Here is a 26,209-nt window from a genome sequence, read left to right as displayed (position 1 = left end):
GAAAGTACTGATTTGCTTGAGAACGGTCATGGAATCGATTGGTGGGATGGTCTCCTTCTGTATGGTTACGGTGATTATACAATTCTTGACTTTTTTTCAGTATATATTATTGATCCTCTCCTTTAATATTACCACATTAATTTAGTATTTAAGTCTTTTGGTTGCTTGGCTTCCTTCATTAAAATTACAGGCTACCAGATTATATAATGAAGTGCCTATTTTAGACTGTAAAGTACTCAAAAATAACGGGAGCTGTAAAGTTCTGCAATGATGTAATTCGGTGAGAGGACATTGCCAAATTATATATACTTAAATCACCTGAATGATACATTGTTAATATCCAAAGAACTCTGATAATTGCACTGTTGTAACAATAGCAAATTGATATTTATTTCATGTGTTGACACTTTTAATCCTTAATATATAATCCTCAAATTTGTTTAAAAGGAGTAAAATAGTAAGAACTTGGATTTATATAGCACCTTTCCTTCAGAACATGCCAAAATGCTTCACAGTCAAATTGCTTTTGGTACATGATCAATATAATGTAAGGAGATACAGCATGCAATCTGCCAGCAAAAGGAAATGAGATAAATAAAATATTTTAATTCATCATTTGTGTTAGCCATCAAGGGTATCAAGTTTCTAAATTGAGGAGGGAGTGCACTACCAGATGAGGTACTGCTGAAACTTAACATCTAAAATTTGCTCACACATTAAAAGTACATATTTGCACTTATTGAACATTCAAGCTGTGAGCACTTTCACTTTATTTTTAAGCTGACCATATAAAGGAGTGAGCAAAGGGGTTTCTACTTCACCATTCAGTCACATTTTGGTTACAGATCTGAACACCTCAACAGGAATGTGGATCCGGCACAATCTTTGGTGATACCAGCAGTAAGGTTGCCTGGAATGCCAGTTAATGCTCACAAACCCTCATGGTGCCCATTAGTCTATCATGGATTGATGGAGCACAGAAGGCCAGTCAGTCCATTTGGTCATGTGTCAAGTCTTTAAGATAGCAAAGCAGTTCAATTCCTGACTGTTTTACATTCTGGAAGGGAGTGTTCTTGCTGTATCATTTCATGAGTCAGCTAAATGTTGGTTCTGGTCAATTGTTGTGATGTTCAACTGCTACAGACCATAGTTCAGTAAAATTAAATGCATCCAAGTGCATGAAAGAAAAAGAGTAAAAATGTGCAGTCAAACGTATTTTTGCCTCAATCATTGAGATCTCTTCAGTTTAGGGCTAGACAGCTTAAGCCTATTTTGCAGAGGAGAAATGCTTCGTCAACAGGTTCTGACCGCTTTTGTCTATATTTTCCACAGATAAACACACAGAAACAATGATGCTGTGACTTTGTAAGCTAATAAGCTGTTCAAACAGAGCAAATGTACATACCATGGCATATACATCCAGCGTACAATCGTTACGAAATGATCTGGGGTCAAATTTGTGTGCTCCCATTGAGGTTTTCTGATAATTCCATGTTGTGCTGAATAAATACCCTTGATGGCAGGCAACAATTCCATCCCAATAACGCTGACGTGCTGTTTCTATCATAACAAATCAAAAGTAGATTCATCATCAATGTGACAGAAACATTCACAGCTTCGCTACATCGACATAATTTAGAACATAAATCAATAGTTAAGTTTAAAGAAATGTTACAACATTCAAATAATTAAATTATGGTGAAAATGCAGGAGATCGGCACCAGGTAATAGAACCAGTGCAGGCATAATTGTCTGATTGAATTATAAAATTGTTACTGTGCAGAAGAAATCCAGAGTCTGCATGACTTTATCAAGGGGAAATCATACCAGATAAGTTCACTATAATCCTTTAACAAGCAAGATGGAAAAAGGGGAAACAATGAATATATTTGGATTTCAGAAGGCGTTTGAGAAGGTACTACACGTTACCATAACTATTAGGTTACTTAATAAGAGCACATGGTCTTGGAGATAGTATATTATCATTGTAATATCATTGATGGAGAACTGGCTAATGAATAGAAGGCAGAGAGTTTACATAAGTGGGCATTTTCAGGATAGCAACCTGTAACTAACGGAGTGCCACAGAGATCAGTGTTGGTGCCACAATTATTTACATTATATATGAATGCCTTGGATGAGGAAAGTGAATGGACTATCGCCAAGTTTTCACATGACAGAAAAAGGTGGGAAGGAAAGTGCTGAGGAATGTTTAAAAAGCTGGTTAAATGAGTGGGCAAAACTTGACAGATGGAATTTAATATGGGAAATTGTGAATTTATGCACTTTGACATGAAAAATAGAGGAGCTGAATCAGCAAGGGAACCAGGGGTTATTGGGGAAATGCATGCAAGTGGATTTTAGGGTCATCAAATCAGTCATCCTCTTACTAAAATGGCGGAGGGAACTTGATGGGCTGAATGGCTTATTTCTGTTCCTACACTGCATAGTCTATGATCTAATTCTAAAGTAGAAAAGTAGAATTGGTGCAGATAATACCATTACCTGAAGCAAATGTAGTAATAGGAGACAGCTTCCTGGTATCATATCTCAACCCTTTCTTTTTGGACTTCTTTTTATTGATTGAACCTTGAAACAAATAATTTTACACCTGATTATGGAAACATCACTTTTGTACATATTTCTAAAGAAAGGAGTACGATTTTAAGTATTATATTTAATAAGTTAAATAAACACATGTATTTGTTATTCTATTGTAATAAGCCATTCTTCCTTCCACTATTTAACCTATTATGTTTTCGGTGCCATTCCCTGGTCAATGAGAGAGTTGTTGACTTCTTTGAAGGTCTTTGTTAATATCCATAAGAAAATATAGATTAGGAAAGCCGTACAGTCCATCCTGAAGGCACCATCTAGCTGTTTAACTAGTTAAAGGATATTTGCATCCAGTCAAGATCCATTCCACTAATTGACTCGAGGTAGCTTTCCAATATTCCAAATTTCCCTTTTGCCAGGTATTCTTTCTGCCCTCTTGCTCTAATCACAATTCGGTCTGAAATAGTACTTTCAGAATAAAGTTTTCGTCAACACGTATAGCTCTCTATCCTGCGTGGTTTGTAACCTTAACGTGGTGGACAGCTCACAACCAATCTAAAAACCTTCATACACCCAACATAATTTCAGAAGAGTGGGATCAAGTAAAGTCTTCTATAACAGATACTGGTGCTCAGACTTAAAAACAGAAAGTGATGGGGAAACGCAGCAGGTTTCTGGTAACATCTGTGAAGACAGAGAGCACGAGAGCAAGAATATGTTAACGTTTCCAGTCCTACATAACTCTTCTTCAGAACTGAGAGGCTTTAAAAATAGTGGTTTACTGCAGTGAGCTCTGAATGGTACAATTAGGGATGCACTAGAGACATCCCACTAGCAATACTTCTACTGCATTCTTTTGATTCAATAGAAAAATGCTGAATGTCATTTGCTTCTTGAAGCATTCAGGCAAAATTCCTGTAAAACTCAACTATAATGGACAGAATATCCTGTCCCAAAGACTAAAATAAATCTCCTCTTCCAAGTCCTGTTCGCTCAAGGCTCAAATAACAGACATACCAGAGAAGGACAGAGAAGCATTCCAAAGGCAATCCAAATTTCTCCCTGAAGCATCACTGACATTAATAAAGACAGTCAATTGCCTTAATTATACACCATTGACCATTCATGTTGTCAAAACTATATCAATTTTGAAACCCTTATCAAACCTTGCCTGTTATCAGGCAGTAAGCAAAACAACTTCAGTAAAATTAAAATTCCAGAAATAAGGGTGTATCAGTTTACCTTTTATAAGGACCACAAAGCCAACTTTGAAAAGTTTTCTCTAGCTGGTTTCCAAAATATCAGTTCATAGGCAAAGAAATTTGAATTCTCAGAACTTACAAGTACTAGCAGGACATGCACACATGACCTACTCAACAGTCCTTTACCTCAAAAGGAACTCAACAAATTCATCCAGATTCTGACTTCAGTCATGTGAATTCACTTGAACTTAAACACGCAATTGGAAAATGTCCATTCCTCACTGGAGTCATACAAACTTGGGAACTGCTAGCTACACTTTTTGGTTTCAGTATTTGGTAGAAATGCAGTCTTTTCTTTAATTTTACTTTTTACGTGTCTGAAGTGTGTTTACGATGTAGCAATAAATGTTTCTTGCAGTGTGTGAAAGAAAATTAGTAACGTTTGTCTAATCCACAAAAGATTACTGCTGATGACTTTGACCATATACTAACTGTGGTTCAGGAACACATATCATCCTAATTAAAAAGTTATACTATACCATTTACAGAGAAGAGGGAAGGGAATTATTTGAATATAACTCTTTGCTTTCCTGTACCACAAAGATGATCCAACCTTCCAAAACATTGGGCTTACCAATACTAGTAAACAGGCCTGCGACTGTTTTCTATCTTGAAGAGTCAAACTTTTTTTTAATATCAGTTACCAGAACAGATAGTCATCAAAATGTACTCTGACCAAAGGATAATATAGACTGAACAAACATTCCTCTAACATCTATTTTATTGGGGTTTTAGATACATAACTAAGCATATTTGATCTACCATTTCAGCTTTCCAGTGACTGAAGACCTTGAGTGCAATCTGTTAGAACTCTTGACCGTTTCATTCAAGATGCTATGAATATTGCTTTTGATACTGTCCTATGCAATGATGCAAGTCCCATTTAATATTGTTGCTCACTAACATTGGTCAGTTAATGAGGCCTGTGTGCCCATTCAGCAACATTGAAAATAGGAGGAGGTGCAGGCCATTCAGCTGAGCCTTTTCCACTATTCAATATGATCATGGCTGATCATCCAACTTCACACTCTGTTCCTGCTTTCTCCTCATACCCTTTGATCAATTAGCCCCAAGACTAAATCCATTTCCTTCTTGAAAACATTCAATGTTTCGCTGAACAATTTTTTGTGGCAGAGAAATCTACAAGTTCACTACTCTTTGGGTGAAGAAATTTAGCATTACGAGACTCATTTTAAAGTTGCTTCTCATCTGTCTGACCTAGGGTCACATGACTTAAGTGCATCATTGTGGAATGAGCCCTGTGCTCCCTGACTCACCTTCTTGCTCTATGAAATCACTCAATCATCAATTTCCTCTCCTGAACCAGAGATCCAACTAAAGTCCATACCTAATCCAAAGTTGGTGGTTTGGGGTTATGAAAGTGCAGGCCCTGATGGTGTACAACTGTCAATCCTTTAATTAATATTTTTAAATGCTCCAATTAGATGCTTCCTCGTCTGGAACCTTTGTTCTGAGCAAGGGCTCTAGAGATGAGTGATGGCAAGCAAGAGAGGAGCAGCGCTGCTGCCCATGGTTTACATCAAAGAGCCTTTACTAACCAAGCTTAAGACAGCCAGCTTGAGCTGCCACTTCGACGTGCCCCACAGTATTTTCTTGAAGCTTGATACTAAAGTTCATTCGAGAACAGAGGTAAATAGACTGTTGATAAGTAATCCACCACTCTCCACATTGACCTAACTACGGCATAATAGACAAAAAAATAATAAATTCGGTTGGGTCAGCAGGACCAAGTTCTTGAGAATAGTTTGAAACATAGCTCAAACTTTGAAAGTTGCTCACCCTTCCTTTTTACTGTTCTGCTCCTGAGGAGTCACTCATAACAAGGGTTCAGGAGAAGAAATAGGCAGGTGAGTACATATTTTAAAATTTTCCATTACAACCTTAGCACTTTTGCACAAATGGGACCAGCAGCAAATAGTTGGTTAGAGAATCCAGAGGGTCAGCATGAAGGAGGACAGTCAGAAAACAGGATGTGCGATGAGCTGTCGGTTTGGGAAGAGAGCAGGACGTACCATAAGTAAAAGGTGGTCATTAAAAAAATTAAAATAAAGAAGCTATTTCATTTACCAGTTTTTAAATTTGGTCTTGTAATGTAGTTCAATTTGATACACATTTTCTTCTGAGAGAAAGGTCCTATAGCACCTTACTATTCTAAGCATATTGGTTTCAATGGGAAAATATGATTTGCATGAAGTTATTTCACTTAAAGTTGTAATTTCCAGGAGCATAGTTTTAAGTGAAAATCTACTGATACATTATAAATTACATTTTGATTTATTCACTTTTTACAGCCTTTACATTTTTGATCTGTTATGATTTCATCAGCATTTAGGCATTCTTCCAAATCAGGTAGTACTTTTCAGTTCATGCATCATAAGCTACAAGAGCATTAAGTTTCACATCTATACTTTTTAATATTCATTCACGGAATGTGGACACCTCTAGTTAGGCCAGCAGTTATTGTTTCATCTTAAATTACCTTTAAGGTGGTTAGATAAACTGCCATCTTGAACTATTGTAATCTATATGGTGTAATTATACACACACTGTTGTTCAGAATAGAATTACAGAAGTTTGATTCAGCAACAATGAAGCAGCAGCACTGGTTCCAAGTCAGGATGGTTTAGAAAGGAAGTTGCAGCTTAGTGGTGCTTCAATAAAACTGCTGTCAGGTCCTTTGAAATCTACTGTTAAAGAAGCTATACTGAATTACTATAGCTGATGGTACACATTGGTGCCACTGTGCAATGGCGATAAATGGGGTGAATGATGAAGATGGCAGTGGATGCTAATTGAATGGGCTGCTTTGTCCAGGATGGCATTAACATTCTAGTTTTGTTGCAGCAGCACTCCTCAAGACAAGAGGAAAACATTTCATCATATTACTGAATTCAGTCCGATAAATAGTGGATAGACTTTGGGAAGTCAGGAGACGAATTCCAGCCTCTGACCTTCTTTCAGCTACAAGATTTATATATATCTCAATCAGTTCAATTTCTTGTCAATGGTAACTTCCAGGATATTGATAAGGGGATTCAACAATGGTCATGCCCTAATGTCATAGGGAGATGTTTAGATTCTCTCTCTTGTTGGAGACAGTTATTGCTTGGAACTTGTGTGGTGCAATTGTCCAAACCTAGATAATACCTACGTCATTCTGCAAATGGACAACAGATTTCTTCAGCGTCTGAGGAATTACAAACGGAGTATTGTCAAACAGCAGCAAGTTTCCTAGTTCTGACTGTATTCTGGAAGAAAAGCCATTGACAAAACATCTGGAAATTGTTGGATTGAGAGTACTATCGTGCAAAAATATACGAGCAATGTCCTGAGTCTGAGATGACTGACCTCCATCAACAACCACAAGCATCTTTCTTTGTGCTAGGTATCAATCCTACTAGTGACAATGTTCACCTAACTTCAGTGTTAGTTCCAGTTTTTCTGAGGATCCTCAATACCATTTCCATTATCTTGATGTTGTGGGCAGTCATCCTCACCTCTTGCATTCAGCTCTTTCGTCCATGTTTGGACCAGGTATTAAGTGAACCTGGCAAAAACCAAACTGAACTAACATACGTGGGCAGTTTATTGCTAAGCAAGAGCTGATTCTCAGCATTATTGGTTTCCCCTTCCATCATTTTGCTGACAATCTGGAGTCAACAGGCTGGAAATTGACCGGGTTGGATTTCTCCTGCATTTTTGCACAGCACAAACCTCGACAACTTGCCATATTGCTGGGTAGAATCTGGTTTTGTGGTTATCCCGGAACATTTTAGCTAAATGCCTAGCTAATTCTGAAGCATACATCCTCAATCCTAATTCCCGAATGCTTTCAAGGCTTAAAAGCTTTGTAGTATCAGTGCATCAGCATTTCTTGGTATTACACCGAATGAATGTTTGAATTAGCTGTACCTATTATAGTGGGCATGTCTGGAGGAGGCACATCCCTTGGCATATCAGGCTGAAGATGGTTGAAAATTATTCAGCCTCACCTTTTGCATTGATGTGCTGGGTTACCCTATCATGGAAGGTAATCTCACATTTCAGTGGACATTAAGTCCCACTATACAAGGAGTCTTCAAATTATGTACATTTAGACTCAGTGATACAACATTATCCAATCTGAGCATTTCTTAGAAGTTTAAACTTGTTCCAAAATTGTAACACAGGGCAGTGCAGCTGAAATTATGTTATCTTTTCCAGCAATGAGTAACTTTTATATTAAATAGTTGCAACAAAAGGCTGGACAGAGAGAGAGAGAGCGCATTGATTCTTTAACAAATTTGTTAAAAAGGTACAGCTATCTTACTGAAACACAGACAAATTTCAAGTTAAATCATCCATTTCAAAGAACGTCATGATTTCTCGTTTAATTTTAGGAACAGGAATTTCATTACACTCTTCATTTGCACTGTCTTTAGTAACACTTGTCCAGAAATATGTTTTAGTTAAGTTACTCTTGCTCTTCCAAATAAGCCAGCCACTGTAATTGTTTAAACAGTCTTATTCTGTCTCAATGCTCTTCCCATGTGCCACTATATGCTACATTATGTAAATAAATTACACAAGTGACAAACACAAGCTACAACTTGATTCATATTCTGGAGTGCTCTTTAATCCACAAGGCATCATGCAACATTGGTATGCCATTTGCTGTGACTAAGCAATTTTTTTTAAGTCCTTGATGTTAACAGACTTTCCAATACCCCTTCAGTATATTAATCTCACAGGAATGAGGCACTGCCAACCCTATCAGTACAGTCTTCCAATCGGGGAACTGGTTCAAATCAGTCTTCATGACTGCATTTATCTTTCCATAATCTATACGAAATCTAGTTGATTCATCCAGTTTGGGAACTAACATTACTGGTGAACTCCAGCTGCTTCGATTAGGTTCAGTCAAGTAATATTCCAGCAGGTGTTGTGTCTGTTTCCACCTGAACTTGTATTTCTGGGCTCAACAGATAAGGGTGCTGTTTTACTGCTCCTGACTCGCCTATGTCCACATCACGACTAGCTCATGTAGCACAAGGGGAGGCAATGGCAATTGGTATCATCACGGGATTACTCATTCAAAGACCCAGGTAATATGCCAGAGACCTGGTTTCAAATATCACCATGGAATTTGAATTTAATAAAAATCTGGAATTAAGAGTCTAATAATGACCACAAACTTTTGTCAATTGATTAGATTCCCTACAGTGTGGAAATAGGCCCTTCAGCCCAACAAATCCACACCGACCCAGCGAAGAGTAACCCACCCAGACCCATTTCCCTTTGACTAATGCACATAACACTATGGGCAATTTTGCGTGGCCAAATTCACCTGACTTGCACATCTTTGGACTGTGGGCGGAAACCAGAGCACCTGGAGGAAACCCACACAGACACGGGGAGAATGTGCAAACTCCACGCAGTCACCCGAGGCTGGAATCGAACCTGGGACCCTTGTACTGTGAGGCAGCAGTGCTAACCACCGAGCCACTGTGCCACCAATTTGTTGGAAAAAACCCAATCTGATCAACTAACATCCTTTAGGGAAGGAAACTGCTATCCCTACCTAGTCTAGCCTACATTTGACTCCAAAAGTAGACTGGTTGGACCGAAGGATCTATTTCCGTCTCTATGACTTTAGCCGTAAATTTTGCATAGAACTTTGCCAAACAAACACACTGCATTTACCTAAACACATTTTAGGCATGTTCCCAGGTACTTGATGCATTAGGGTACACCAAATCTGGCACCAAGGCACACAGGAGAAGTTATGACAGGTGGTCAAAATGATTTGTAATAAAGCGCTTTATTGAGAAGAAACAGCTGGAGAAATTTAGAATGGAAATTCCAGCATTTGAAGTATACAACCCTGGATTTATTTGAGTTTTGTTTGTATCTGCCTTTTAAACTGAACTCTATGTCACAATCCACTTGGCAAAAGTGTGCACCAATACTTGAGCTCCACTATTCCTGGGGCCACCACAAAAGTTTAAGATTTAGTCTGATTAATCAAAGTTTCCAATTTACCTGTGCAATGAAATCAGACTTACGGGAAACACTGATGAGGTGGTTCTGTACTTAATAAGATAAAAAATTTATTCCAAATAAATCAATACTAACTACAGGAAAAACAAACTATAATTATTTACACAGTACTCTTTGAAAGTATACTCTCTTTTAAAACCACTTATGGAATATTGAAAAGAAACTAGGAAACGGATTTCAATAGCACCAATCCAAGAAATTTAATGAAATGCTCCTTTTGTTTCTAAAGCAGTCTGTTCTGATATCCTTTCTAGATTCTTTCACTTCTTTTCAAGAGGCAGAGGGCTACTGGTACACTGATTACAAAGCTTCTTAGTTATAGGTTAAAAACAACAATTTATAGCAACTATCAGGAGAAAATAACTGGCTTTCTTCAGTCTTTGGTTACTTTTGCTGCATGAATAAAGAGAGACTGACCCTGCTTCTTCTAGTCCAGAGACCTCTTCCTCTGTACTATTCCCACACCAGCCATTTGATTACTCAGGAACCAAGTAAAGAGTGGTCATCAGGCTGATTGCTTCTGGCACCCACAATTGATCAAAACTGCACAAATCAATCAGTAATCTGTTGCTACATGAATCTTAATCTATGCACACCCTGCTGCTGAGCTATCTTATCTCTCCTCCCAACAACCACCTGAAAAAAGCAGCAATGTAAACAAAACTCTCAAATAAATTTATTTTTTAAAAACATGCAATTCCTTCCAGAGCCCTAGTCCACAAAAAAAAAGAAAAATTTTAAAATGCAGTCTTTACAGAGAGGATATTTAAAAGAATGGCATTATATTTTTTCCTTCTCCTTTGCAGATAGAATCTGAATGTCACACCTTCTCATCATCACAACTGAAAGTAAACTTAATATTTTCCCAAAGAGGAAATATTATTTCCTCACCCTATCAAGATCCCTCAGGATCATCTGTGTTTCAATCAAATTGTCCCAGAGAATCAAGCATGCCTAGACTGTTCAACCTTTTCCTGCTAAGACAACCCACCCTTCCAAGTAGCAGAAAATCTTCTCCATACTGCTTCAAATGCATTTACATTGTTCCTTAAATAATGAAACTAATACCATACATTGTACCCCAGATGTTATCTCACCCATGCCCTCTATTGCAGGTCTATTATCTTCCCACTTTTGTGTTCAAAACCCCTCACGAAAACTATAATATTCTCAGAGCTTTCCTGGTTACTTGCCACACCTAAATAAAAAACTTTTTGTAACTCATGCATGAAGACCCCAAGATTTATCAGCATCTCATCTCTGGAACCTCTCACCATTTAGATAATATGACATTTTCTAGCAATGTAATTTCAGAAAAATATTTTGAATGCATTAAAAATAGAAATACTTTTGTTACTATTTAATTAATTGACTGCACATTTCAGAAGATATATTTCAATTATATTGAAAAAAGACAACTAATGCATTTATCGTATTTTTCAACCAAACTTACCGTGTCCCAAACTCTTATTAAAACGTTCATGAATAGTGGAAAATGACTGCAAAGTTCCATCACGCCCTGTATTAATAGAAACAAGTATGAAGAAATGAATGAAGTCTTCATAATACACATGAATTTTAAAAAGAATGGAAAAGTACAAAAGTATGGATATGCAGCACGTTTGAATTATACACGTCGCAGACACGAAAATTGGTAAGGTGGCAAATTGTGAAGAGAATTGCCATAATTTACTGGAAAATATCATGAATAGATGGTTGGGCACTGCAGTGGCAAATGAAATTGAACCCAGAAAAGAGAGAGGTAATGTGCATGGAGAAGGCCAACAAGGCATGGGATTATACTCTGAATGGTAGAAACTTGGAAAGTGAACATTAGAAAGGCATTGCACATCCACAAATCCCTGAAGGTCGAAAGACAGGTAGATAGAGTGGGTAAGAGACATTTGGGATACTTGTCTTTGTTAGTCAAGGTATAGAATACAAGAGCAGAAAGCTATGCTATAGTTATATAAAGTGCTGGTCAGGCCATAACTAGAGTACTGTGTGTAGTTCTGGCCATTGCATTATAGGAAGAAGGTTGCTTTAAATAGGGTGCAGAGGAGATGCATTAGACACCTAGGCTGGAGGGTCTGAGCTAGGAGGAAATTTTTTTTTAAAGGATTGGGGTTGCTTTACTTGAGGCAGAGAAGTTTGACAGTGTACCTTATAGATGTACCTGATAAGATTATGAGGGGCATAGACAGGTAGGCACTTTTGCCCCATTAGAAGAGTGGATAATAATCAGGAACTTCTCCAGTCTCTGGACTTGAAATGTTAACTCTGATTTCTGTCCACAGATGCTGCCAGACCTACTGAGCTTTTCCAACAATTTCTGCTTTTATTTTTGTTTGTGGTTATGACCCCAGAGCTACTTTGATTCATCTTTCTACATGACTTGGGGGAGGAAGTCAGACTCCAAAGTTGTTTCAAGTTGTGTAGAAAGTAAGGTCATAGAGTCGCTACAGTGCAGATAGAGGCAATTTGATCAATTAAATCTGCATAGACTCGCCAAACCGCATCTCATCCAGACCCACTCCTTCACCCACTTCCCATAACCCACCCAGGCTAATGTACCTAACCTGCACATTCATGGACTGTGGGAGAAAACCAGAGCACCTGGCGGAAACCCATGCAGACACAGGGAGAGTATGCAAACCTCATACAGTCACCAAAGGCTGAAACTGAACCTGGGTGTCTGGTACTGTAAGGCAGCAGTGCTAAGAACTGTCACTGTGCCTCCCACCCTCTATGCCACTGTGCCACCCACACTTGAGTTTCACATTGAGCTTTAGTCACTCCTGGCAAGCAGATTTACAATCTTTTGGCTGGATCGGTGGACTCAATATAGTAGGAACTAAGTGCTGGTCTACTCAGCATTCAGTTGTGTCAAGGAAAGACCCATGTTTAAATCATGGGTGTTGCCAGGTTTATAATCAGTCTCATTCTTGGACACATGCATCTCCATCAAGGACAGGCACCTCAGTACCTCTCTCTACCACAAGACCATTGATAACCTCACGATGCTGCAATTCTCGAGCTTCCATCCTATACATATTAAAATTTCCACACACACACACACACACACACACACAGGTGTATACTTCGCCACACGCAGACACACCCTCAATAACACGCTCTCCCAAGCACAAGCACACACACACACACACACACACACACACACACAAACCTATGGGGTGAATTTGCATTTGCAGATACATTCTATTTTGTTGAAAAAGCACACAATCTGTAGGCAGTCAGTCCATTTAACATACTTTGGAAATAGAACCAGTCTGACTCAAGGTTGGGATAAAGACAGACTCTAACATCACACCTTTAATGCATCGTCTGGGCTGCGATGTCACTTTTTAAAAATAAAACCTTAAATTATCTCGGGAATGTGACTTGAAAGAAGTTCTGGGATTGAAACCTGCAACCCCATTCTAAGTGATTAAATACTTAGCAGCAATCCAGGTTTCTACAATACATTCCATCAGTTGTAAGACATTTGATCTTTCAAATAAATTCAATGTCCTATGACCCTGCTCCACTGGCTACCTGACAAAGGAGCAGCACTCCAAAAGCTTGTACCTCCAAATAAACCTGCTGGACTATAACCTGGTGTTGTGTGATTTTTAACTTTGTCTACCACAGACCAACACCGGCAACTCCACATCATTTCAAGTCTGCGCCCAATTCATTTGCATCAAATCACTGGGTACTGAAACACTAAGGCCACTCAATGTAGTTCATGCTGTAATATAGGATGAAGTCCAAGTAATAAAAACACCTTGCTAGATTATGCACAAGTACAGCCAAGCACATAAGTACAGCAATGCTTCTATTTTTCAGAATGACTGGTTTCAACTCCCTACCCACTTTCTCATGGCTAATTGGGGAGGGCCAACAAATATATATCCTATTAAGAAATATATTGCAAAAGTTCTATTAATACTGTGGTCGGTGGTGAGGGAACCAAAAAGAGGGAAATACATACTTGATCTCATCCTTACCAATCTGCTAGCTGCAGACAGTATCGGGTAAGAAGGTGTAGAGATGAAGTCACATTGAAAATATCCTCCATCAAATTGTGTAGCGCTATCTCCGTACTAAACGGGACATACTTTCAACAGATGTAACAAGTCAAGACTGGGCATCCATGAGGCACTGTGGGCCAGCAACAGCAACAGAATTCTACTCCAGTATAATCTGCAGCTTGGCATATCCTACACTTAATCATTACTATCAAATCAGGGAGAATACAGGAGGGCATGTCAGAGCACCACCAGGCATACCTAAAATTGAGGTGTTAACCTGATGAATTTACCACACAAGACAATTACATGCCAAACATCATAAGCAGCAAGTGACAGAGCCAAGCAAACTCAAAATCACTGGATCAGATCAAAGCTCTGTAGTTCTGCCACATCTAGTCATGAAGATTTTGCAGCTTTCTTTCGCCAGAAGTGCTGGGTGAATAATTCATCTCTGCTTTTCCCAGTGGTCCCCAACATCACAGATACCAGTCTTCAGATAATTCTATTCACTCTACATAAATGAAGAAACATTTGGAGGCACTGCATACTGCAAAGGCTTTGGGGCCAGACAACGGTCCAGCAATAGTACTGAAGACTTGTGTTCTAGAACTTTCTGCACCCGTCGCCAAGCTCTTCCAGTACAGCTACAACACTGAAAATTGCGCAGTACTGCTAGGTCAAAATCCTGGAATTCCCTCCCAAAGAGCATTGTGGGTCAACCTATAGCATATGGACTGCAATGATTCAAGAAGGCAGCTCACCACTATTTTCTCAAGAATAACTAGAGATAGCAAAAAATGCTGGCAGCCAGTGACGCCTATGTGCCATAAATGAATTAAAAAATATAAAACTGTAATGAAGCAGCTCAATAACCTAAGTACTTAAATAAATTAAGTTCAACACATGACATAAATGAAGATCTGTGTTTTTGGAGTACCACGTAAAAATATTATTTATGTGATCAAGTAGGTTTCAGCCAAGTTTTTCATAGCTCCTAGAAATTGAAGATTCTCATAAATACTGCATCCTCTCCCACCCCACACCCCTCATTTCCTACCTTATTGCAAAGCAACTCTTCTAAGAAAACCTAAAAATTAGGTGCCAACCTGGTGAAGCTACCAAACAGGACTAATTGCATGCCAAAATGCATAAGCAGCAAGTGATAGGCTGAACAAAGATATTCCACATTCTGGAAGAGCACAGCAGTTCAGGTAGCATCCGAGGAGCAGTAAAATCGACGTTTCGGGCAAAAGCCCTTCATCAGGAATACAGGCAGAGAGCCTGAAGGGTGGAGAGATAAGTGAAAGGAGGGTGGGGGTGGGGAGAAAGTAGCATAGATTAGCTTCAGGGCAGAGGAAATAGATCAGATCTAAACTCTGCAGTCCTACCATATCCAGTCATGAGTGGTGGTGAACAATTAAATAACCCAGAGTCACAGAGTTATAGAGATGTACAGCGCATGGAAACAGACGCTTCGGTCCAACCCATCCATGCCGACCAGATATCCCAACCCAATCTAGTCCCATCTGCCAGCACCCAGCCCATATCTGTCCAAACACTTCCTATTCATAAAGCCATCCAAATGCCTCTTAAATGTTGCAATTGTACCAACCTCCACCACATCCTCTGGCAGCTCATTCCATACACATACCACACATTGTGTGAAACAGTTGTCCCTTAGGTCTCTTTTATATCTTTCCCCTCTCACCCTAAACTTATGCCCTCTAGTTCTGGACTCCCCGACCCCAGGGAAAAGACTTTGTCTATTTACCCTATCCATGCCCATCATAATTTTGTAAACCTCCATAAAAGGTCACCCCACAGCCTCTGACGCTCAGGGCAAAACAGCCCCAACCTGTTCAGCCTCTCCCTATAGCTCAAATTCTCCAGCCTTGGCAACATCCTTGTAAATCTTTTCTGAACCCTTTCAAGTTTCACAACATCTTTCCAATAGAAAGGAGACCAGAATTGCATGCAATATTCCAACAGTGGCCTAACCAATGTCCTGTACAGCTGCAACATGACCTCCCAACTCCTGTACTCAATACTCTGACCAATAAAAGAAAGTATACCTAACGCCTTCTTCATTATGCTATCTTCCTGAGACTCCACTTTCAAGGAGCTATGAACCTGCACTCCAAGGTCTCTTTGTTCCGCAACACTCCGTAGGACATTACCATTAAGTGTATAAGTCCTGCTAAGATTTTCTTTCCCAAAATGCAGCACCTCACATTTATATGAATTAAATTCCATCTGCCACTTCTCAGCCAATTGGCCCATCTGGTCAAGATCCTGTTATAATCTTAGGTAACCCTCTTCGCTGTCCACTACACCTCCAATTTTGGTGTCATCTGCAAACTTACTAACAGTACCCCTTATGCTCTCATCCAAATCATTTATGTAAATGAAAAAAGTAAGGGCCCTGCACCAATTCTTGTGGCACTCCACTTGTCACAGGCCGCCGATCTGAAAAACAACCCTCCACCACCACCCTCTGTCTTCTACCTCTGAGCCAGTTCTGTATCCAAATGGCTAGTTCTCCCTGTATTCCGTGAGATCTACCTTTGCTAATCAGTCTCCTATGGGGAACCTTCTCGAATGCCTTACTGAAGTCCATATAAATCACATCTACCACTCTGCCCTCATCAACCCTCTTTGTTACGTCTTCAAAAAACTCAATCAAGTTTGTGAGACATAATTTCCCATGCACAAAGCCATGTTGACTATCCCTAATCAGTCCTTGCCTTTCCAAATACACATACATCCTGTCCCTCAGGATTCCCTCCAACAACTTGCCCACCACTGACGTTCGGCTCACTGGTCTATTGTTCCTTGGCTTGTCCTTACCACCCTTCTTAAAAAGTGGCACCACATTAGCCAACCTCCAGTCTTCCAGCACCTCACCTGTGACTATCGATGATACAACCATCTCAGCAAGAGGCCCAATAATCACCTCTCTAGCTTCCCACAGAGTTCTACTGTACACATGATCAGGTCCTGGGGATTGATCCACCTTTACGCGTTTCAAGACATCCAGCACTTCCTCCTCTAATATGGACATTTTGCAATGTGTCACCATCTATTTCCATACATTCTATATCTTCCATATCCTTTTCCACAGTAAATACTGATGCAAAATACTCATTTAGTATCTCCCCCATTTTCTGCGGCTCCATACAAAGGCTGCCTTGCTGATCTTTGAGGGGCCCTATACTCTCCCCAGTTACCCTTTTGTCCTTAATGTATTTGTAAAAACTCTTTGGATTCTCCTTAATTCTGTTTGCCAAAGTTATCTCATGTCCCCTTTTTGCCCTCCTGATTTCCCTCTTAAGTATACTCCTACTGCCTTTATACTCTAAGGGTTCACTCAATCTATCCTGTCTATACCTGACATATGCTTCCTTCTTTTTCTTAACCAAACCCTCAATTTCTTTAGTCATCCAGTATTCCCTATACCTACCAATCTTTCCTTTCACCCTAACAGGAATATACTTTCTCTGGATTCTCGTTATCTCATTTCTGAAGGCTTCCCATTTTTCAGCTGTCCCTTTACCTGCAACTATCTGTCTCCAGTCAGCTTTCGGAGGAGGTGAAGGAGGTGGCTCCACAAAAAATACCCCCATCCTCAATAATGGAAGAAATCAGCACATTGGTGCAAAAGATAAGGATGAAGCTTCCACAGCAATCTTCAGCCAGAAGTGCCAAATGGATGATCCATCTTGGAGTCCTCAAGAGGTCTCTAGTATCACAAATACCAGTCTTCAGCCAATTTAATTCACTCCATGTAATATCAGGAGGCGCTGAATACTCAAAAGTCAGAGAGTCTTGGCAACATTCCAGCAACAATACCGAAGACTTGTCTTCCAGAATTCGCCACATCCCTAGCCAAACTGTTCTGGTACAGCTAAAACACTGGCATATTCCCAACAATGTGGAAAACTGTCCTTTCAAAACACAGCTGAAGAGAATTTTTGGAACTGTCTTCTTTGAAAGGCAGTGGAAGCAGAATCATCAAATCTTTTAAGGCAGGAATGTATAGATTTTTAATATGCATGGGGACGAAAGACTATGACAAGTAAACAGAAACATAGACACAAAACTGGGCAGGATGGAGATTGCTGAGGAGGATATAAAGCAGTTTCAGAGTGCTTCAGAGACATTCAATGAGTGGTCAAATACATGGGGGATTCAGTATGACAAACATAAGTGTGAAGCTGCCACTTTGGTCAGAAAAGCAGAATGGTAAAGTATTATTTAATTAGTGATAGATTGGGAAGTATTGATGTACAAAGAAATCTGGATGTTTGTGTGCACTAAAAGTAAGCATTCAAGTACAGCTTGCCATTAGGAAAGCATAGCACGTTCACTATCATTATAAAAGGATTGGAATATAGGAGCATGAAAGTCTTATTGCAGCTGTACAGGTCTTTGGTGAGATCATACCTTGGGAAGGGTCTGTGGTTTTGGTCTTCTGACCCAAGAAAACATATACTTGCCATACAAGGATTGCAGCAAAGAGTCATCAAACTGATTCCTGGGATTGAAGGTTTGTGATAGGAGGAGAGATGGAGATAACTGGCCTGTATTTACTGCAGTTGAGAAACATACAAAATTCTGGCAGAACTGGACAGACTAAATGCAGAGATGATGTTTCTTCACAAACTAAAGACAAAATACAGCAGATGCAGGAAATCTGAAATAAACATTTCTGCATTCATGACGTTTCTCGTGGCTGGAGGAGTTCCAAACCAAGAGGTTACTGTCTCAGGATATGCTGTAGGTCACTGCTAGCCTGACGTGAAGAGAGCTCCCTTCACTTAGCGGATAGTAAATCTGTGGAACTCTTTACTGCAGAAGACTGTGGAGGCCAACATATTTAAGAAATACATTGGTCTTGATCAACGTATTAGAACATATTGTCAACAGTGCTATTAAATGGCACTTCCTCATCAATGCCAATGGTCAACTTAGATTATACCACAACCATTCAGTTTCAGACCTCAATGCAAACTTGGTTAAAGCATGAAAAAAGAACTCAGTGTTACCAAACTGGTACCTGAACATGCATGGCACCAACGAGTCCCCGTGAAAGTGAAGTCAACATGAATTAGGGAGGGAGTGAAGACTTGCCACTGTCTGGAGTCATTAGCACAAAGATAGATTGTTGGCAGCTCCAATTATCTCAGCTCCAGGACAGAAGGGGGCACCGTTTATTTAAGATTGCAATGTTATAATCAATTTGCAACTCGTCAGAAAATGGAGCAGTCTGTGCTCACATATGTAAGACTGAGACAACATTTGGGTTTCGGCTGATAAATAGCAAGTAGCATTCACACCACTCAAGTGACCACTTCCAACTCCCCTGACAGTGAAGAGCATGCTGAATCCATAACCATCAGCTAACTTGGGCTTCACTACTGGTGAAACATTTAACTGGTCCAGCTACATTAATACCATAACTACAAGAACAGCACAATGTATTCTGCAGGGAATCACACACTGAGTGATTCTCAAAAATCACCATTGACAAGTATGATGGTATGCTCCTCAACCCAGGTGATTGGCACCTCCTCCAACACCAAGAAAATATTTCCTCTCCAATGCTATCACCATGCCGGAGAATGTATATCTCCATGACGTTGCGCATCAATTCAAAGCTTCTTCAACAACACTTCTAAACCCTTAGTTTATTTTGCCTAAAAGAATATGGGCAGCAGGAGCATGGGAATACAACTGCAAGCTCTTCTCGAAGTCACACCATTTTGATTTGGAATTAATCACTATTCCCTCACTGCCAATGGATCAAAAATATATGGACTGTGGCAGTTCAAGGTAATAATTCACCATGCCTTTCTCAAATATAATTATGACAATAAACACCGGCCTTACCAACAACGCCCATATCCTATAAAGTGACAAAAGAAAAATCACCAACACCAAAAATTAAGAGAATCAGAAGATTGCATAGATAAAAAAAAGGACAGTAGATGCCGAAAATCTGAAATAAAAATAGAAATTGATGAAGAAACTCAGCAGATCTGACAGCTTCTGAAGCAGGGTCACTGGACTTGAAATGTTAACTCTGCTTTCTTTCCATTGTTGCTGCCAGAACTGTTGAGTTTCTCCAGCAATTTCTGTTTTTGTTTTGCTAAGGTTAAGAAAAATGCTTTTACGGAGGACATGATCTATGCGACCATAAATATTAAATCCCATACAATTGCAATTAGTTAAGTGCTTTTGCAGACTGCAAACTTTGAAATTGCTGTGGTTTTGATGCTTAAGTATCTTTTACATCAACTAAACAATCTCATATGCAATGATGACTACAGAAGGCAGGCTATTATAAGCAAATAGGATGCAAGACTCAGTGCTCAAATATCAACTCAAATCATCTAGGAGAGTAAGACTAGAGTACAATATTTTTCACTGTTTAGTTTCTACATACAGTTCAGGACTGAAATGCTCCAACTCATTTAGAATTTTTTTCAGAACATTTATTTAAGACACTTCTGGAGAAATAAAATTCAGAAGAGCTAAACCAGGGGCAAAGAAATCTCCTCCACTCTCACACTGAGAATACCTTTTTAAGAAAGGCAATCACATCTTGTTCAACACAGATTTGGAGGAATTTTAAAATCAAAATGTGCGAATATTGCAGATATTTCGAAGCAGTAAGAGAAACACACAGTACTATATTTTTAATTTGTTAGAGTATGGTGATAGCAAGCTGTTCAGAATCTTTGCATATACATTTGACTGACTATAGACAGCACAGTGAACTGTTAGATAGTTCATGTTCATTTGAATATTGTTGTCCACGCATTTGGAAAAGAAAAGAATACATTGGCAAAAGCTTGCCGAATAGCCCAATGGCATGGAGATGAAACATCTTTTATAATAAATTTGCAACATTGATAATATAGATGTATGCAGAATGATAGGTAACAAACATTAATTTAACAGCAGCAAAAATAGAAGTTTTTGGAAAAATCCAGGAAACTGACAGTTTCTGTGGAGAGAAAGCAAAATTAATGCTTCGATTTCAGTGACCCTTCTCCAGAACTCTGCTTTCTCTCTGCAGATGGTGCCACACCTGAATTTCTCCAGCAATTTGTGTTTTTGTTTCAGATTTTCAGCATCCAGTTTAACAGCATTTGCTTTCACGGCATATTCAGCAGTTTCATTTTTATTACATTTCAGTGATGTTTAACCTGAACAAACAAAGTGGAGATTTACTACTATACAATCAAACAACTAAAGACCAAGCAATAAAATGCAAGAAATATCTGTTCTTACCAGAGCTAAGAATATTTTGTCCATCAGATCCATGATATTTTATTTTAGTTGGAGGGGCACTGTGACCAATACGGCAACGTAAAAGGCGACCTCCACCTTCTGGAGCATCAAAAATCCATACCTGGTCATGAAATGGAATACATTTCGTCATTTCAAAACAGATGGAGGATGAGTAAGAAAATTAACATTCATGATTCATTTGGTTTAGTTTTAATTAAAACATATCCATTGATTTATCTAATATATTATTCTGCTTAACTGTAACTAATGTTGAATTTAGTATTTTAATATCATATAACTGCTTAGCCTCACTTGACAAAGAAGAGTTACAGGATTAGTGCCGAAAGACCCCTGATTATTCCATGATTGTGACAACATGCAAACCTAAAGATCAAATAAGGTGAGGTAACACCCGACCAGCTCATTAACTCCTGATCAGGTAACAAAGGATGTAAGGAGGGATGATTACAACTTTGCTCTGCACTGGCTTTATTTCAGTTGGTTTTGGAAGAAAGGAAACTAAATTTAAGTCTATCACAATTAACTTTGTAACAGTATGTATTTAACTTTGTAACTTTACCATCCTTTAGACTTCTATCTCTCAAGACTGTGTCATTACTGAAGGTATAAGAATATTTCATTACTTCACCGTTTTTACATGTTGTACTTTAAATACTTATGGTCACTTATTATCATTCTGGATTTTTTCCACTGTCTCATGCTAATTTACACTCTTTTTTACTCTGTAACAACATTTTTTTTTTAAACTCTAACATTTGTACCTAGGTAGACCCTGTTCAAAAGGGCTACAACACACTGCAGCACTCCCAACCTGCGAAGAGAAGAAAAACAACATCCCGACAAAGTCTTTGCCAAGAACGGATATCCCCACAACGTCATCCACTGATACCTAGCAGACAAACAACGCCATGAGGATATACCAAGACCCAACACATGAGCCATGCTACTTTATATAAAAACATCTTGGAATTAACAGCCAGACTTCTCCAACCACTCAGATTCATGACAGCCCATAAACTAACAGCCACGCTCAGACAACAGCTTCCCACAGCAAAAGACCCTATACCCATCACGTGCAACCCTAATGTAATTTACAAGATTCCATGCAAAGACTACATAAAACACTATTTAGGGACAACAGGCAGACAACAAGCAATTTGCATCCACAAACACCAACTAGCCACTAAAAGCCATGACCATCTGACCCTAGTAGCCAAACACACAGATGACAAGGACCACAAATTCAACTGGGACAACACAATGATCATAGGACAAATTAAACACAGGACAGCTGGAGAATTTCTAGAAGTATGGCACATCAACTGACTCCATCAACAAACACATAGACATAAACCCAATATACTGGCCACTACAACTACCGGAACCAACAAATGGAAGCAGCAGGAATAAATTATAGAAAACACAGTACAGTAGCGCTTCACAGGATGCTCCAAAGCACTGAAGATGTCACCTAGACAGGGGACGAAACGTCTGCAAATCACCTTCCCAGCTCGGTGAACATACTCACAACTACGGCAACCATCATCAGAACTATAAATCTTAATGCAAACCTTGAGCAGTAGCTACAAGAGCAGGTCAGAGGCTAGGAATTGTCACAAGGCTGGTCCATTTTTCAAGAATACTGTGTCCTTGATATTTTTCCAGAAAGCTCGTAAAACAGTCCAGGCTGAATCGGCTGGGTTGGTACAGAGGTGGAAAAGGTATTGGGAGGCCTTTTTGTTTGTACATAAACAGATCCCATAATTATACTGATACTGTTAATTAAACAAATGAGACTTTAGGCTACAGCTTTCATGTTTTAGAAGAAACCTTTATAATGAAAGGGGAGTGGGCAGTCCTGAAAGCTGAATTCTTGTTTTTTAGTTCAGTTCAGCAGTGGAGCTGTGGAAGCAGACTGCTAAACTCTCTCCTTCTACCCTTCTAACTTCGACTTGTAAGCCTCCATTTCAGTTTCACTCTGTTTATGGGGAGTGTTTATTGGAACTGTTGTGCACTTTTGGAACAGCATAATTAAGTCTAATTTGGATAGACTGAGTTCTGTGGGTATTCTTTATTCTGTTTTTTGTGTTTCATTCTGTAATTTTGTGAATAAATTTTTGTCTGATTTAAAACCTGGTAGTCAACCTAGCTAACTTACTCCAGGTAATTTTCACTGTACACTTACCAAAACAAATAGCAAAGTTACAGTCTGGGCTGCCTGCTTAAGAATGTTTTGAGTGGTCTGGCCAAGTCTATAACAGAATACTGTTGCAAGTAACTCACCCCCTGACTCCCGAAAGCCTGTCAACCACTTACAACGCACAAGTCAGAAGTGTGATGGAATACTCCCTACTTGCCTGGATGAATGCAGCCCCAACAACACAATAAGCTTGATACCATCCAGGACAAAGCAGCCCGCTTGATTAGCACTGCACCCATAAGCATCCACTCCCTCTACCACTGACACTCAGTTGCAGCAGTGTGCACCATCTACAAGATGCACTGAAAAAATTCACCATAGATCCTCAAACAGCATCTTCCAAGCCCAAGAACACTTCCATGTCGAAGGAAGTATGCAGCAGATAAATGGGAACACTATCATCTTCAAGTTCCCCTCCAAGCCACATACCATCCTGACTTGGAAATATATCACCGTTCCTTCACTGTCACTGGGTCAAAATACTGGAATTTCCTCCCTAATGGCATTGTGGATCTACCCACAGCTGGTAGATTGCAGCAGTTCAGGAAGGCAGCTCATCGCCACTTTCTCAAGGGTAAATAGGGACTGGCAATAAATACTGTCCAGTTAGCAACACCCACATCCCACAAAATTAATATTTTAATAAAGTCTTCTTTAGAGCACAAGTTAGACAAAACATGTGGTCAGACCCACCGAGTTTCTTGAGCATTCTGTATTTGCTCAAAAAGATTTATAATGCCAAGAGACATCCTTGTTCCTGTGCTCGAACCCTCTCATTATGAATATCAACATAGTTTGCCTTCTTGGCTGCCTGTCCCAATGTAAACTTACTTTGTGACTGGTACAAGAGTACACTCAGGTCTCCTCTCTCAATTTACAGCCAATTAAATAATAATCTACCTTCCTATTTTTGCTATCAAAATGGATAACTTTACATTTATCCACATTATACTGCCATGCATTAACCTACTTTCTCAGCCTGTCCAAACCATGCTGTAACATCTCTGCATCCTACTCACAGATCACACTCCAACCCAGCTTTACATCATCTGCAAATTTTGAGATATTACATTTATTTCCTTCATCCAAATCATAAAACACTAACATTTTATTATCCTACGAATCTTTGAAGAGTAAGAAAATTTATGAGGGGGAAGGTAAATGACCCAACAGTTACTGATTCTCTCTTTTGTCAAGGTTTGCTCCCACTTTGTTGATTCAAATACTGAACTATAATGTTTTCAAAACAATGTCTTCCTCGGGTTAGAAAGGAGTAAGTGTAAAATTATAGTACTACCTAATGGCCAGAGTAAAGCCCTACATATCACAGCAAAAATCCTACTGATCTATAACAATTTGAATTTTAGCATTTTAACAAGAGGTGAAGGGAAGCAGTTGGAGCTGAAAATGTGTTGCTGGAAAAGCGCAGCAGGTCAGGCAGCATCCAGGGAACAGGAGAATCGACGTTTCGGGCATAAGCCCTTCTTCAAGCAGTTGGAGATAAAGCAAAATCCATGGATGGACCCAGACAAAGGAGAGAGGAGCAGAGTCGAGTGTTGTTGCTGGAAAAGCACAGCAGCTGAGGAACAGGAAAATCAATGTTTCAGACCGGAGCCCTTCATCAGGAACGAGGCAGGAAGCCTCAGGGGTGGAGAGATTATTGGAAGGGGGTGGGGCTGGGGAGGAAGTAGCTAAAAGTGCAACAGGTGGATGGAGGTGGGGGTAAATGTGATAGGTCGGGCAGGAGGGCAGAGCAGAAAGGTGGGAAGGAAGATTGACAGGTGGGACAGGTCATGAGGACGGTGCTGAATTGGAAGGTTAGAACTGGGATAAGGTGGGAGGAAACTGGTCAAGTCCACATTGATGCCCTGGGGTTGAAGAGTCCCAAGGCAGAAGATAAGGCATTCTTCCTCCAGGCATCGGGTGGTGAGGGAGTGGTGATGGAGGCGGCTCGGGATCTGCATGTCCTCGGCAGAGTGGGAGGGGGAGTTGAAATGTTTGGTCACGGGGTAGTGGGGTTGATTGTTGCAGGTGTCCCAGAGATGTTCTCTAAAGCACTCTGTGAGAGGGCATTCAGTTTCCCCAGTGTAGAGGAGACCGCATTGGGAGCAACGAATACAATAAATGACATGTGTGGAAGTACAGGTGAAACTTTGATGGTTGTGGAAGACTCCTTTGGGGCCTTGCATGGAGGTGAGGAGGTGGTATGGGCACAGGTTTTGCAATTCCTATTTTCTTTCCAATCCTCCCACTTTCTCCAAACAAAAGGAGTAGCCATGGGCACCCGCATGGGCCCCAGCTATGCCTGCCTCTTCGTAGGGTATGTGGAACAATCCATCTTCCGCAACTACACTGGCCCCACCCCCCATCTTTTCCTCCGCTACATTGATGACTGTATCGGCGCTACCTCGTGCTCCCACGAGGAGGTTGAACAGTTCATCCACTACACTAACACCTTCCACCCCGACCTCAAATTCACCTGGACAGTCCCGGACTCCTCCCTCCCCTTCCTAGACCTTTCTGTTACTATCTCAGGCGACCGAATCAACACGGACATCTACTACAAACCAACCGACTCCCACAGCTACCTGGACTACACCTCCTCCCATCCTGCCCCCTGTAAAAACGCCATCCCATTCTCCCAATTCCTACGTCTCCGCCGCATCTGCTCCCAGGAAGACCAGTTCAAAATACGTACAACACAGATGGCCACCTTCTTCAAGGACCGCAATTTCCCCCCCGACGCGGTCGACGGTGCCCTCCACCGCACCTCCTCCACT

General features: G+C 40.0%; 1 protein-coding gene across 1 annotated transcript in view; it reads right to left on the bottom strand.

Moving 5' to 3' along the window:
* wdr36 (WD repeat domain 36) overlaps positions 1–26,209 on the bottom strand; it is a 99,876-nt gene that overhangs the window by 45,031 nt on the left and 28,636 nt on the right. Inside the window, exons 9-12 of the mRNA XM_043710509.1 lie at positions 21,209–21,329; positions 11,332–11,397; positions 2,506–2,589; positions 1,406–1,560 (exon numbers count right to left, since the gene is read on the bottom strand). Coding sequence (XP_043566444.1) covers positions 1,406–1,560; positions 2,506–2,589; positions 11,332–11,397; positions 21,209–21,329 — 426 coding nt within the window. The remainder of the gene's footprint in view (positions 1–1,405; positions 1,561–2,505; positions 2,590–11,331; positions 11,398–21,208; positions 21,330–26,209) is intronic.

This window comes from Chiloscyllium plagiosum, chromosome 2 (genome assembly GCF_004010195.1).
Source record: "Chiloscyllium plagiosum isolate BGI_BamShark_2017 chromosome 2, ASM401019v2, whole genome shotgun sequence".
NCBI classification, from domain to species: domain Eukaryota; kingdom Metazoa; phylum Chordata; class Chondrichthyes; order Orectolobiformes; family Hemiscylliidae; genus Chiloscyllium; species Chiloscyllium plagiosum.
The sequence above is the reverse complement of the archived record's forward strand: the minus strand, read 5'-3'. Positions and strand labels throughout refer to the sequence as shown.